We start from the raw sequence: 16,371 nt of genomic DNA, 5'->3' as shown, positions 1-16,371 counted from the left end.
CATTTTGAAATCATTCCTGATACTGAGAGTTTTCCTATATTCCAAATACAACCTACTGTCTATTCCTTTATCTTGTTTCCGAGGAGAGACTTAGTGTTTCAGCAAAGCAAGGAGAATTGTTTCATTGCTTAGTATTTGAGGATTGACCTAACAACACCAAATGGACAATAGATGGAAAAGCCAATACTCATTTCACAGTGTTTCTGTGTTTGCTTTATATTCACTTCCAGATACTTCATAATATGTCTTTTTTCATGTCCGTGTTGTGCCAGACTGTTTGGAAGGAGGAGAGTTAGCCATGTAGCTGTTTCCCCTGACAACTTTGGTGTGTTTTCTTTTTAGGGATGTTTGAATAATTTCTTTAGTTCACTGGCTGTTAGTTTTGTTAAGTTCATTCTTCTTGTTAATTACAAAAAAAATCTGGTATTGGAGCAATGATGATATTTTCTTTTGGAATCAATTGTCGCTATATAGACTCTTTCAGTCATATTCTGAGTTCTCAGGGCCAAAAGAAAGGACGTAGTTAAACTAAGTGACTGGAGAAGCTGTCTAAAAATTTTCATCAAATGTACCAGGACAAGTCCAGCTTACTAAACCTTCTGAATTTAGCAGGATTACTGAAATCCCTAAATAAGATACTGCTGTGCTTATATAGGCCATCTTCCTGCTCAAGGATTGGATGGGTTAGAGTGCTGAAGGAAAAAACCTTGAGTATATTTCAGCAACTTTTTGTGTTCTTTTCTTACACTATTCTCCTTTGTCAATAACTCACTCCCTTTCAGGTCAGAAAGTCATATAGTCTGGGAATTTCACTGAAAAATTCCTTTGAGGCAGAGCTGATCTTTGATAATCCATGTGGTTTCCATCATATTTCATGCAAAGTTATAGGATATAAATTATCACTCTTTGCCACATGCGGCTAAGTGCATAGAGGTGAAGTTGATCCAGGCAGTGTCAAGATACTAGATTAGGAATAGGAATTGAAGAGATAAGGATAACACAAATGTGGAATGTTTGAAAAAATCACAGCTGACACAGCAACTGCTAGAGTCTACCATCCTGGAAGTTTTAAGTCACGTGCTCCTATACAGTAGCAGAGGTAGCCAAATTCGTGGAGAAAAAATGAAGGAGAAAGTAATAATGAGAAAGATTCTTGCTACAGATTTCCAAAAGCCAAGTCCAGCACAACATCTGGTGTTTTGCATACTTAACTTCTTATTCTCGTTGATTGTACTGAGTCAGGCAGCAACGCACAATGAACTCAAGTGAAACTGTTTAGGGTTTATAAACATTAAGAGAGTGGCAATATATTTTCTATGTTTTAGATAGAATGATTGCTAATACCTGATTTCCAAGAAGCTAGTTGGAATATCTGACCTGCAGCTGAAGCTAGTTGATCCAGCAACGTAGGCTTTTTTCCCTACCTTAGAGATAGGGAGGGAAAACCTGATGTGGAAATAATGTGCATAAACCTTTTTAAAGTAGGTTTATTAAAATGTGCCATCTTTACTTTTCTAAAACAGGACACACAACAGCTTATGACAGAGATAAATTACACTTTTTTAAGTTTTTTTTTTTTATCAGTGCAAACCTACATTGTTACTGTCTCCTGGAATAAAATACTAGTTTGACTGACCTAGTTACAGATGGTATCCAGATGATTGTCGGATAGATTCTGTTCTTGGACTAAGTGAATTATAACACCAGATGTGATAAAGGCATGAGGCCCAATATTTGGGGCATGGGAGAAAAACGCATTCAGTGAGACCCTGAAGGGGGCGATGTGCAGGTAGTTTAGTAACTGCAAACTTTTTCAAACAGCTCTTGGCCATAGTTAATTATTACAAGCTTGTGTTCTCTTGGAGGCAGTCCTTTCCTCCCCACATCTCCTGTGTTCTGTACTCCCTGGAGCATATTCTTGTTATTAAGCTGGTACAGTCTTTGCACTAGAGATGGTCTTTTTATGTTGTGTTCCTTCCAGCCCAATAGTCCTTCAGGCTCTACTGTAATACAAATACTAATAAAAACTGTATTAAACTTGTCAAGCAGTGTTTCATCCTGTATAAATTATAGCACATTTCTTGTGAATGCTCATATGTGCCAGCTTAAAACTTTGTGTTCATGAATGTTCTTGCTAGTTATGTTTGACTGTGCAAGCAGTCATCTAGTCAGGAAAGGAGGGTGTAATAACCCAGCAGAAGTTGCTGTATATGAGTGTGTGTTTGTATATGTTTACATAAAAAAAATTCAGAGTACTTGAGAATGATGTATAAATATAATTGGTTTTTTGTTATGTTCTCAGCAATGTTTTAAAATGTACAAAAAATGTTTTCAGTAGGGAAAAGAATTACTGATTAGAGTATTAACTGGTAACAGTTTTCTTACTCATATTAAAAAGAAATTAGATAACTTCTGAAGAAAGATCGATATTAATACTCATTCCAGTTGATAATATGATTTTTTTTTCATTTTTTCCACAGATATCAATGAATGTCAGTTGCAGGGGGTATGCCCTAATGGTGAGTGTTTGAATACCATGGGCAGCTACAGATGTACGTGCAAAATGGGATTTGTGCCAGATCCCACTCTCTCAAGATGCATACGTAAGTAATAGTGCTGATCAAAGTAGCAAAATAGAAACTTAAAAGCACTTGAGAGTTTTATTTGACTGGACCCAACTATCCTACTTCTTGCTGTCCTTGCCTTTTCATGTCAGCTTATTCACTTCAGTTATTCAGTCAGAGTAGCCATGCCTCATGCTTCTTTTGTGTCTCTTTGTCCAGGAAACTTTAGTTTTCCTAACAGCCTTCCAGGTTCCTTGCCTGCTTTTCATGGTTTTTCCTGTCGCAAAACCTTCCAGGCTACATCCAGCCTCTTCATCCACTTTGAATCTTTATCAATGATTATAGTTCTCCCTACAAAACATTGCTGTCTCTGCTAACACCCCAACCCAAATCATCTTTGTCTGTGTGTCCTCCCTCTTCCACCTCTGCAACTTCAATCAGGATAATTTGGAATACTGTTTTTAGGAATCTGAAAGCTACCTCTCTCACACAAAGACCTTTTTCCTTCCCCACTGCCACTTTTAAATCCCTGTCCCAAAGCATTAGAGAACTGGAACTTTGGGGGATGGGAGAAAGCTATACAAAAAATTAATGTTGGAAAAGCAGTTCATTTTTCCTAGTCCAAGCATTAGGAAAGACTGGACAGTTTAGCCTTAGATTTATAAGATAATGTAAGATCAGCTTGAAGCAGACAGATGGATTGGAAAATACAGTCCAAAATTTTTTTTTTTTTTTTTAAGTTCAATGAATACAGTAAAAAATACAGTCCAAATTTTTTTTTTTTTTTTTTTTTTTTTTTTTTTTTTTTTTAAAGTTCAACGAACTTTAAGAGAGAAGGAGGAAATTCTTAGTGTGTTAATTGTCAGGAAAATTTAATGATAGTTATTGCTCATGTTCCTATTCATTGTCAATAAAAATGAAGTTTCTTTAAATACAAATCTCATGGTATAACCAAAGGAATGTGAACTGTATTAGAGAGTGCTTTATCATTTCTGACTTCGTTATTCTTTTTTTACTTCCAAAGAAATAGATACCTTACTTTATGTCTCAATAACCTGACGTTTTCTCACAAGGAGGCTTCAGGTGGGAGAGAAAATAAGCAAGTAAATTTGAGCTTTTTTTAAGAGAAGCACTTACGATTTCTTTGTGGTATGGGAAACACTACTTTGTTACTGTAGCAAGAGAAAATGAGATAATTGAATGAGTCCATAACCTGGTTAGAATAACAACTTTTAATCAGTGTTTCGTTGTGCAACATAAAATCAAACATGGGCAGCACAAACTTAATTTATTTTTCTCCCGAGTAGTAATGTGGTAAACAATTGAGCCAATAACCAGACATAATGTATTTCTCACTTGAAGAGTCTGACTGAAGAGGAATTGATCAGTTACATGGTAGCTGTGTCATCTCTGAATGAACTTTGCCTGAAAAATACTTTTTTGGGTGAATTTGCTTTGCTGTGATAGAGTTGTGATGAACTTAATTCTACATTTTTTTTTTTTTTTTTTTTAATCTGATCTGGATTTTAGCTAGTTAGCTGAAGTGCCTATAGCAGTCTGTGAATGTCAGAATAAAATTTTGGACAGAGTAATGTATTTTGCTTTTCAGATGAGATGAATTGGTCTCTACTGAATGAGCTCCATGTTGCTGTGGCTTAAGTGCTGCATGTACTTGAGCTAGCTAGTTAAATTAGCTCAAGTATCTCTGCGTTGTGCTGCTAGCAAGTCTATAAATCTGGTGTAGACACACTTTTGGAATTATTTTCTTTATTTGTTTAAATGGTTTTTGAGAGAATATATGTAGGGTTTCAGGGTTTCATTCTCAGTATGAATAAGAGAGTTTTTGCACTGTTGAGAAGTCAGATTTTAAGGCATTCCATTCTGATTTTTTTTTCCTTAAGATATAGGGCTGCTGCTGGAAAGCTTCCAGCTCCATTACAGTGCAGCCATGATATAATGCTCATAATATTAATGAAGCCTTGTTTCTGGAGCGCAGTTCACAGATTAATGGGTAACAGAGCCAGAAACAGCTATCCAGATTATCCAGGCTAATTCCCTACATGTTTAAGATTGTGTTTTATGTCACTTCTTACTTCTAAGTGCCAGTGCTTTGAGTTGGGAGCAGTGCCCAGTGAAATGCTGCACAGACCTCTCCGTTAGCATCGTCTGGAGCTTGAAGACTAGGTGTGCTCCACGAGACTAGATTGGAAGTCAGTGCAGACAACATTTAGCGCAGAAAAACAAGAGAAGCGAACAATGAAAAGTATCAGATCTTTCACGCATGTATAACTCATGGGTGATTTAGAAAAGAATAAGAATGAACCAGAAAAATCAATACTCTGTGATTAAGCAGCTGTGCAGATTAGACATGTCTTGGAAAATGCATAGGGGAGTTTTAACTGCAAACCCATTTCCACAGCAGTCTCTCTTCTGATTTTGCCCAGATCAGCTGCTCAGTGGCCTTTGTTGCCTCTCTCTCCCAGCCCCCCCCTTTCTCTCTCACTCACTTTCTTTGGGTTAACCTAAGATGCAGGTATTTCTGAGAATCTGTTTAAAAGCGGAGTTGCTTTTAAGATTATATAAGGTGCATGAAAACCCTTTAATATCCATGTATGCATTATGGTTTGAGCAAGACAGCACTGGAATTTCAGTGCTTGTACATGAAGTCAGCTGCTCTGAATTCGGGGAGACTGAACATTACCTCCTTTCTGTATCCATTTCCAAGTATGCATATCAATGGTATGGTGCAACCAGCATCTTTGTAAGGCTTACTGCCACTTGAGTCTGTTTAAAATGTTATTTTCCTTTCTAAACGTGCATACCTGAGCAATATCTAAAAATGAAAAGCACCTCCATAAATTGTTTTTGCCTGCATTTGGCTAAGGGGCTAAATGTAATAAAGCTTGGAATAAATACTTAAGAAACTGTATTTATTTGGCTGCACAACTGAAAAATTAAAGACTTAAGTAACTAGAACGTTAGAAAGAAGAAGAAAGCTTCTTTCAGGTCAAGCAGGGAACTAGAAAAGAAGCAGTGTATAGTCACCCTGAAAAGTAACAGGTTTCTATGCTTGTGTCTGTTTTTCCTATTACATTTATTAAATATTCAACCAAGGATGATCTTCCTCACATTTTCCTTCTGATTAAGAAGGGTTAAAAATTAAGAAAGAATTTGGAAAAAGAAATTGTGAATAGCATAAATGGAAATGATTTCATCTGTTAATCAGCTTTTACTTGATTTGAGATCAACTACCTCTGCAAGACAAAAAGAAAGCGTAGAGAGCAACTGAATTTCTCACTTGAAAGTCTTTTGGGAAGAACATTGACAGGTGAAAAAGACCTTATTTCCTAAGCTCCTTATCTGAGGTATTTCTAGATTTATAAAATATAGTACAGCCTAAATAAATCGTAGATTAATTCTTTTCTGTTTTCAAGATCATAATCTTTTGCTACTAGTTAATGATACTCAATCATTGAGAGAGTTTTTCATCATTTTGAATTTTTTATCATTTTTAAACTAGACATCAGTTAAAAAGGAACTAGCAATAAATTTTAATTTTTGCTTTTACATATCTTGTTGAAAATCAAATATTACTTGTCTTTTTTGAATTAAATGAACATTTTACCCAAAACTGTTAACTATATATGAATGTGGATGCATAAATGAGAAAGCTGGATAGGTCTTTGCTTCACATTACTTCACACTAATCATAGCTTATGGTTTTTGTCTCTTCCATACTAAAACAGTCTATTAAGATATTGTCTACCCTTTTTGGACCAAGGAATTTTAAATTTCTGTGCAAGTCTTTCGAGTTTGGAAATGAGAAGGAAGAACACAGTCATTGAATATGTGTAGCCTATGATATGACACGTTGTTTTAGTGAGTATATTGGTAATATAGTTAAGGTAGCAGAGTCCAGAGTGGTTCTAAAATAATTCCATTTAGGCAGTGATTTTACATACAACATATCTTTCATTTGACATATTAGCATGTATTAGAAATTAGTGAGACTTAGCAAAATACAAATATATAATTGTCTTAAAAGTAAGTGCCTCTGTGATACTTAATCTTTTTCCAGTCTTATTTATATAGGTTATTTATAGCTGAATGTTGCAGTGACTGTATAGCCTGTCACCACTGTAAATTGATTCAGCAATCGCACTTGTGTACAGATGTAGGAGCTGATTTTAGATCTCTGTTTTGGCAAGATGGCAACTGCTGGTTTGCAAATCAGTTTTGTTCTTCAAAAATATATTTTGTCTTTGGTCTAGGATGAGCTGGAATTTGGGAGTGTTTAATGCCAAATAAGAATTTTTTATATATATATATTGTAATTATGGCTTCAGATAGACATTTAGAACAAAAGCTCCACAAATGTCAATCTTAATCCATCTAAGCAGTACTGGAAATCTGGTGGTGTTTCTCTGTTTTGTTTTTCATGTGAACAGTACCCACCTCTCTTCCATTTTCATTGCAGCTGATAGTCCTCTGGTCACTGAAGAGAAAGGGCCTTGCTACCGGTTTGTTAGTGCAGGAAAGCAATGCATGCATCCTCTTTCTGTTCAGCTCAGCAAGCAGCTCTGCTGTTGCAGTGTTGGCAAAGCCTGGGGTCCACACTGTGAAAAGTGTCCTCTGCCAGGAACAGGTAAGAACTGCCCATTAAAAACAAAAGCACTCACCCACCCTATGTTCATTGTAATTGTTTTAAAAAAGAAAGTCCAACACTTGATTAAAAAGTAAAGGAAAAGTGTGTGTCAGTAAATTATGACAGTTCTCCGAGTGATGATAGAATAATTAAATATATATTCATTTTATTCATAAACATTCAAAATTAAAATAAAGGAATTGTCTTTGGTATCTCGTGGTAGAATGCCATCTAGAATTTGCATCTCAGAACATAGTTTTTAAACGTTAAATCTCCATCACATAAATATAAATTTGTAGGCTATTAAATACTGAATATAGATTTAGGCTATTAAATACTGAATATAGATTTAAACAAGTTTAACCAAAGTCTAATTAATACTTTTCTGTTGTTTAAGCTGCAGGTGAAAGAATGGCAGCAACTGAGAATTAGTTTATAGGATTACATGTTCTGTAGTTTTCATTGCAGCTAATGGGTATGAGTGGAAGTATTTCTCTGTTTTCCCACCTTCCTTCATATCTTTACCATCCCTTTTGAGGAAAGTGCTAAGTATGGTATCAACTTCTTAATAGTAACTGGAAGTTAAACATTGCATAACATCTTTCACTTAAACAATTGCTAATTTGTTATAAAAAGCCCATTTATACTGTCAGTGTTCACTTGGAGTCCTGATAGTTTTGAAATACAAAAGGACTCAGTAAATACCAGCCTGATTGATCACCACACTTTTTTAGGCTCATGGAGTAAGATACTGTTTATTATAGATTAAGATATTACTCACTGCTTTGTAATGCCTTCTGTTCTCTGATTTTGCTCAAAACTTAAATGACTGAATTTGGAGTCTTTAGTCAAAATCAATTGAGCATTATTTTACATTTAAATATATAGTAAAATTAATGAATATAATCTTTTTTAAAAGCATCATTGCTGAAATTACCATTATTGAAGGAAACTGTAACATATGTGATGTCCAATCTGTTCAGTGTAGTAGTACAAGTATTTGTAATGGTAGTCCGCTGTTCTTATTAAAGGTGCTGCTGCAGATGTTGCTGTTAAAATATGAAACAGATTGTGTATATCTCCGAGAATTCTGATTTTAAAAAATAACTAGATGTTTTGGAATCTGCTACTAAAATCTACATGATAATTTTAGAGAATATTGAATTCCTTACTGGAATTACTGGATTCCTTCAGTTGGGTATACAAAAATCGAAGCAACCAATTTTTTTGAGCATTTGAATTGATTTTGAACGCCATTACTTTCTTTATTATCATTGTGTTACTGGTTCACTTATTTGGGTTTTAGAAGTGCAGTTGTTTTTTGGATATATAATATTTCTATGACTTTTTAATGGAGCAAAAGTGTTCTCATCAGATGACTAGCAATTTATATGCTGATGCTTTAAATCTATGAGAATAGTGCGTAAGTTCTCATGGCTTTGTGCCCAAAACTCTAAGTAATCTGGAGCTGATAAATACTCTTTTTTTTTGCAAATTGACTGCTCTCTAGTTGTAAAAATACATCATTGAATATTGCATGGAATCTGTTATTTTAGTAACTGTTCTAATAAAAAGGTAGACTCTGTGAGTAGAAAATTCTGATGAACCAGGTGGGAAACAGTATTCTTTCATGGTAACTTTCATGATTTAAAAACGTATTCCTTTCTGAAACAGACTAAATTCATAATAATCTTTTAGAGTTTTCCATGAAAAATCTGTAAAAGTAGGATAACCCAGAATGGAGTAAAGTATTTACCATAGCATCCCAGGTTTATTTCAGTATTACTGAGTTAAAAAGCAATCATCTCACTCTCTGATGACTTTTTAATTATTTGTATGAAGAGGAGCAGCTCCAAAAAGAGACTGAGAGGCCCACTCTGCATATCCAGATTTTGAGAGCACTTAGGTCTAACTACTCTCGATTGAGTGTTTTTGTGGCAATTTTGATTTGGGCATTTCCAAATAAAAAGTGTTTCATTGTTCTGAATCCACTGAATTTAATCAGTTTGACCATTCATCATTTGTCATCATTCATCAAAGACTCCATCTGAACACACGTCCAAAAGTGTAGGATTTGTAGTCCAAAATCTACAGTTGTGTAATTTAATCAATTAATCTTTGGAGTGTCTATAGCTAGTATTTTGTGTTCTTATTTTAGATACTAATTTTTTAAATCTCTGATGTGTTTTCAATAGTGGAATTTGTGGACTTACTGATGCCCCACGCCATACAGCTCTTTAGAAGCTCTAAGGAATTATATCAGTCACATGGGAGACTAAATCTTTGGTGTTTCATCCCAAACCTGTTGTCAGCATAGCTGTACCTACCACAATGAGGGCAATGAAGCACTACCTGTCAATACTTCTGAAGCCTCCTGTCCCTGACAAGTGCACAGTTGTTATCTTTGACAAGGAGGAAGACTGACTCTATTTCTTTTTCATCCTAGTCTTCCACTAGGACTGCAAAGCCTGATGCTCAGGCAGAGCAGCTGCAGAAGTCAGAGCAGGTGCTGCTGCCTGACTGTCATTACTTTTTTCTATGACAGTCTTATAGATGAGATTATTTCCCCTCTCTTCCAGTGGTGATTTGGCTTTTTATGATCCCCATCTTGTTTTTATCCAGCCAACTGAGGTCAGTGGAAAGACTTAGTCAATTCAGTAGAATTGGATCAGAGCTGGTATGAGACCACTAATGTAGTGAAGTGGGATCCTGTGAATGAATGTAGTTACTAATTTATGTTTTTCTGCTCCTCTAGTACAAGGGTGGTGAGCTTTTTCTTTGGTTTCTGCAAAAAGGGAATGGTAGAAATAGTGATTTTCATTTCTATGTAGGTGATGATGATGATGATTTACCTATGTAAATTCCTGCTCAGAAAGGATATACTGATTGAAGAGGATTAAGAAAAAATGATCTTGATATGAGAATAGATTAAACATAACTGAAGGAAGATGTTAAACTGGAGTAGGAACCTCTTTGGAATAAACTGAGCCAGAACATGGTTTTGGGAGAATGTTCAGTCATATTAGCATGTAATGCACAGTTTGCCTTTACATTTTTTTTTTGATAGAAATGTATATACATTAGCAGATTAACTTTATTAGTGGTTTTCATTATATTTTCCGCTATGTCAACATATTGTACTTTTAGACTCCTAAAAGGAATATTTTCCCATCCCAAATCTAGCTGCTTTTAAGGAAATCTGCCCTGGTGGAATGGGTTATACGGTTTCTGGCCCTCACAGAAACAAGCTATATCATCACCCTGCAGTTAGAGTACAGCCACCTGTCATTGGCAAGACCCCGATTACTCAACCTGTTGCTAAAGGTACTTCTCCTCCACCTCTCCCAGCAAAGGAAGAGCCAGTGGAGGCACTGACCTTCTCACAGAAAAGTGAGCCTAAGGTGGCTGTGCAAGAAGGTGAGAGTGGCAAAAGTCTGTCTATTTTTCTGTGCGTGCATCTTCATTAATGTGTGTCTTTGTGCAGTAGATGTGTAAAATGCAGGACAGAGGAGCTGCTTCCCACAGTAGAGCATTCCAGATCCCAGAGTGTATTGTATTAAATGGTTTACTTCTGAAGTTTTATTTATAGCTCCTAGCAGATGCTGTAAGCATCATAAGGCGAGATCACTTTGATCATAGTTTTTATAATAAGAAATAGTAAATATTTGTTTTTAAGACTTCTTTAAAGATATTAATCATCTCCATACTATAACAAAAGACCCCTCTCAGGCATTGATTTACTAGTATTGGGAGTTAGAGGAGTTAAGGGGTTTTCATCGTCTTTCTTCCACATACATCTCTAGATTAGCACCACCTGATGTGGGGATGCTTCCCATCACATGGTCTGATCTCACTCCTGCAATCATGCACTCCCCTAGCCTGGCCGTGTTGCATCAGCTCTTCTTTGCCAGGCTTATTAATAATTAGTTGTTTTTTCTTAGATGGTTTCCTCAGACTTTGTATGGTTTTCTGCAAGCTCTTCTAAGAACATTCAGCAGCTGAAAATGTCCTGTGTTTTATAAAAATGCAAAAGCAAAGATATGCAGAAAGCAGCACTATCATATGCACTATCATGCCAATAAGCATGAATTGACAGGAGGCAAACAAAAATATGTTGAAGAACCTTATGATGATATTAAGTGCATAGTATGTTATTCCCACATAGCAGTTATGCAGCTGTATGTATGTCAGGCCACTATTAGAAAGATTTTCAGTCAACTGACCTGCAAAATTCTGTGTGACATAGTTTCATTCCCTGTTATAATCAGTGCTCTAGTCTTACTTCCAAAACACAAATGGAGTTAAACTTAAGCTGGAAAGAAAATGAGCAATTTAAATAGAAGTCTGTACTGAATTGTAAAATCTTACATCAACCCTGGCAGTCATTATATCAGCTTTTCTAGGTTACGAAGCAGAAAAAAATAGTATATAGTTTACTAACATACTAATTTAGTAATTAGAAAGAGTACCACATTATGGTTAATTTTTGAACACAGAGAATCTCAAGAAAACAGAAGTACTAGTTCCAAAAATGATAAAATGACCTTATAAAAATATATGTGCTTACTCTAAGTTAGTGATGGCACATAGGCATGTTTGCATTTTATACTCCACTTTTGTATATGTTTCCATTTCAAATTTTTGAGATTGTATCAAAAGATCTTCTAGGTCTGCTAAACAGCCTCCTTACTAATACTGAAGAAGCTAGAGCTAGAAGAGCAAACAGAGAGAGGCAGAAATTCAGAAATTTCATTTGAGTTTATTTTCCATTGCTACTTCTATTTTTAAAATTTATATATATGTGTATGTATATGTATGTGTGTGTGTGTGCACGTATGTATGTATTTCATTTTTAAGTGGAAAATGTTGATTGGAAAAAAATTATTCCTGAATTTTTTTTACAGAGACATATAGGCTTTCATCAATAAAAGACAAATTTTAAAAATGCAAACAGTAATGGAAAATAAACTTACATGAAATTTCTACCAATTACTCTTTCTCTCTCCTTCCTAGAGAAAAGCTATTTTGAGTGGAAAAAATCATTTTCAGTTGCTTTAAAAAAAGACAATTTTCAAAAGTTGATCCTGATTATTGCACTTAAATTTGTTGATAGTCAGCTTTATCCCATTACAATATTAATTTATCTTTAAAATATTAATAGAGGTTGATATTCTGTGGAAAGGATTTTAGAAGTTTATATCAGCCTGTTAAGTGAGTTAATAACAAGTGAGTTTCTTGGATGTTCTGGCAATTTTTAAGGAAATGATTTAGAAATCTAAGAAGAAGCTGAAAACTAAAGAAATAGTTGTGAGGAATGGTTGGTGCATAGCATCTTATTCTGGTTTCAGACTAATGTTTACATTTGCTCAGGAACATTACTTCCAATTTACAGTGTTTTAGGATGAGGTGATACATGAAGTTTTTCTATGATGGCAAAAACTACTTTTAAATATGATCATAGTTTTAAATAGAATGTATAAGTAGACATTATGTGAAGACTGATTAATTTTTTTTTCTTTCTGTTTTTAGTGGCAACAGCAGCCCCTGATCAGGTAAAACGTGAAAGCATGTTATCCCTTGAGTATGCTGATACTTCAGAGAAATGTGCTCCTGGAACTATGTAGTAATCACATTTTGAGTTTCTTGTCTTTCAGGCCTAAAGGGTCAGTTTTGATACAAGTACTTTCTGATTAATTTTTCCAAAGACCTTTGCCGGCAGGAAAAATAGTTGCTCAGGACGTGAACTCTGATTTTCTGAGCCAGTGTGGTATATCCAGATATTAGAATACTGACCACATATTAGAATACTGACCAAGATGTGATATGGAGGCTATGAAAAGGATTTAGATTTCACGAGGAGCAAGCAACTCACTGTGGACTTGCATTGCAAATCTGGAGGCAAAAAGGTCTTGTCATTATTGCATATAAAAACAAACAGATAGTGAGGTAAAGCACAGAGATGACTTTAATCTCTCTTTAGGGCACTGGAGGTGAGTCTAGTGCATATACAGAGCTGTATATGCAATTCTGAAGCCTATATTTTAAGTATGATACTAAAAATTGCAGACAATGTGAAAGAATGCCGCTGATGCTGACAGCTAGAGAAAATGAATTACAGAGAAATGGTGTGAGACTTTGAGGCATATTTGTGCCACTTGCTTAGCAGTCTTATGTTACAATATGCCTAAATTAGATGAATAAGCTTTTTAGGATTACTGTGTATTTAGTGGAGAAGTTCAGGTGCTTATCTGCCTTAAGTTCACCCTTCTGGAGGTTCTAGGTTATCTCCACTGAAGATGATGGGATTAGTTAGGAGTAACTGTAGCTGTGCTTCATTTCATTCTCCTAAAGTTTTACAAACATCTAAATCTTTCACAGAAAATAAGATGTTTGATGCAATAGCTAAGAGAAAATCTTTCACAGTGGTCAAAGACATACAGACCACTTTGACATTGTGACTGTATGCTGTTTGTGTCATGCTGACCAGCAATTAACTACTGTTTCTGAGTAATTGAAGAGTAGGAGGAGAGGAGAACTAAGGAGTGGTAAAGCCAGAGATAAAGGTAGAAGCTACATGACGTGCTTCCTTAAAATCAACATTAAATTGAATGCCATTTTGTAAAAACAGTATCCTATGCTCTTTCATGCTTAAATTGGTGATAATTAATGATGTCTTATAAAAAGCAGGCATGGGATAATATCAGCAGTTTCACAAGCCAGGGGTTTGTATGTTGTTACAACAGCTGAATTAAAAGATTTATTCTCAGACTGTAAATTTTTAATCATTCTTTTAGGAATTAGTTTCGTTTGATCAAGAAAAGCAAATCCTAGAGCCTGGTCAGCCTCAGCTTTCTCCTGGGATTTCAACAATTAACCTGCATCCACAATTTCCAGGTAGCTTCTTTTGACTTTTCTTCTAGTAAGAGACAGTGCTTACAATCCTTCAAAGTATTGGAAAATAGCAGTTGTAACAGAGATTAATGAAAAATTGATCACAGTTTAACAAGCAGTTTTTCCATAAGCAGAATACAAAAAAAAAGAAGGAAAAAAAATGGAAGCAGAAGTGGGAGGAATTTAGAGATTAGTATTAGTGGGAGACATGTCAGGAGGCAAAGATAGATATTGTAGGCAAAGGTGATACCATTAAAAAAATCTGGAGTATGTGCATGACAATTTTAATGTCAGCAAAGTATCTCTTTCAAGATGAAGCTTTACTTAGGTGCTTTCTTTATGCATAACTTCAGCTTGCTTTATTTAGCACCTCAGGTTTTTTCACAAGAGGTGGAACAATAGAAAACCCACTTATACTATTTTTTCTACTTCAAATCTAAGCAGAGTAAATTAATGAAAAGCTTCATAGTGTCTGGCTAGTTTAGTATCACGTGTGAATGCTGTGAGGGGTTTTTTTTTTTGGATATGATTGATTTCCATTCCATGTCACACAGTAGTGATTGAGAAAACATCTCCTCCTCTGCCTGTTGAAGTTGCTCCTGAAGTCTCTACTTCGAGTGCAAGTCAAGTAATTGCACCTACTCAAGTTACAGGTATTGTACTTCCTTTTCAGAATTAAAATAAATTAACATATGACTGTGAGTTCCTGACATTATAGCTTGTTCCACTCTAGTATTACAATAGCAAATATAGAGAATTTAGCTGTAGAACAGAAAGGAATACTTTGTGGAGAAATACAAAGAAAGGGTGCAGAATATCTCAGAAATGAGTGTGCTATCAGCAGATCCAGGGCTGGAGTTTCCCAGTGTATAGCTGCCACGTGTGTGCCCGCAAATAAACATTAGATGCAAAAATTAGTAATTCCTCCTCGATTAGCTGATTTGAAACTGAAGTCCAACAGTAAATGTTCATATTTGCACTCACTTCAATTACAAAGATAGTTTTGTAAACTGTTTGTTTTCTAACAGTTTAAAGGGATGCACAACTCTGCTCTGCTATAGTCTAGTACAAAGGGACTTCAAATTATAGCTGGAGTTTCCTAGGCATTACCACAATTCAGAAAATGTAGTAGGCTAAGGTAGAAGAATCAATGAAGAGAACAGAATCAAACAGAACAGGTACAGTTCACTGTGGTGGGTGCACTCTGTGCTCCAGGCTGAGGATGGTAATTCAGACTAGCCACCCATGTTGGAAGGGAAAGGTGTATACAGTGACAAGACAGGAGGGTAACCTGATGCAGGCTGGGCAAAATCAAAAAATGAGTCAACTGCAACCACCTGGAAGAAACACTGGCTGAGGAGTGACAAAATTTCACTGTAATGTTGTCGGGGATGGCAGAAATTGAAAACGTGAGGGTATGGAGGGAGCCTACATATTTTTTTTTCTTGCCCAAGACTACCAAGAGGCCTCTGAAGGTAGAAAGTCTGATGAACATTAGATACTAACCAGTATGACACTAGCAAACACATTTACTTGTGTGCATTTCACTGTCTAGACTGGCTTGTGAAATGAACCATAAAAAGCAGATGAGGAGTTATGCATCTGCTGTTATTTTGAAATGTTGTTCTTTGGATTAGTGTGCTTCTTCCTACTTGGCATACTAAACATTGCCTTTTCCAGATCCAGCTGTCAAGTAGAGAAAATAACAGAAACATAAGTAATGTTCCCTTCATAGCTGAAAGTTGTCTAAGTGATATTTGATGAGTCTCAAATGTATCAAAAATTTACACTTTTTTTGCTTAAAATTTTGCTATAAATTTGAAAACAAAAGGTCTATGTAGTGTGTATGTATACACAAGACCATTACAATGTCAAATTGGCTAATCTCTCAGAATTAGCAGAAGCTTTGAAGTGATTGGAATAGATGAGTAAATACTTCAGTATATATTGTTGTATATAGTAGAGATATCTAGGCCTACCAAGGGGTTTCCTGATTTGCCTTTTCATGGTGAAATTGCACATATCTGAGTAAAAGTTTAACTCTTAAAAGATGGCTTTCCTTCATGTGGATATGGCCAGGGTGTGGATTTTTGAGTTGCATGCAACTTACACAGGATGTAAATCACCCTGCTTATTTGAGGCATGATTCTGTCGCCAATTAAATCCTCCTGAATCTACTGAAAGAGCAGAGAAAGTATGCCATCCTTCTGTAAGCATTCAGCTGCCTCCTCCAATTACTTGTAGTTACAGTTTGTCAGTCCCATTAGAAAG

At 35.5% G+C, this 16,371-nt stretch overlaps 1 protein-coding gene across 4 annotated transcripts in view; it reads left to right on the top strand.

The window, feature by feature from the left end:
* The window catches only part of LTBP1 (latent transforming growth factor beta binding protein 1), a 136,674-nt gene that overhangs the window by 58,008 nt on the left and 62,295 nt on the right, over positions 1-16,371 (top strand). The window contains exons 6-11 of one of the 4 annotated variants that reach the window (XM_062572045.1): positions 2,481-2,603; positions 7,042-7,209; positions 10,393-10,626; positions 12,739-12,761; positions 14,004-14,103; positions 14,658-14,753. In XM_062572045.1, the coding sequence (XP_062428029.1) occupies positions 2,481-2,603; positions 7,042-7,209; positions 10,393-10,626; positions 12,739-12,761; positions 14,004-14,103; positions 14,658-14,753 (744 nt within the window). Of the gene's footprint in view, positions 1-2,480; positions 2,604-7,041; positions 7,210-10,392; positions 10,627-12,738; positions 12,762-14,003; positions 14,104-14,654; positions 14,754-16,371 lie in introns of all 4 variants that reach the window. The other 3 variants (XM_062572044.1, XM_062572047.1, XM_062572046.1) reach the window with 3 other exon arrangements.

The sequence above is a fragment of the Rhea pennata genome, chromosome 3 (assembly GCF_028389875.1).
Source record: "Rhea pennata isolate bPtePen1 chromosome 3, bPtePen1.pri, whole genome shotgun sequence".
Lineage (NCBI taxonomy): Eukaryota > Metazoa > Chordata > Aves > Rheiformes > Rheidae > Rhea > Rhea pennata.
This window is presented reverse-complemented; position numbering and strand designations above follow the sequence as displayed.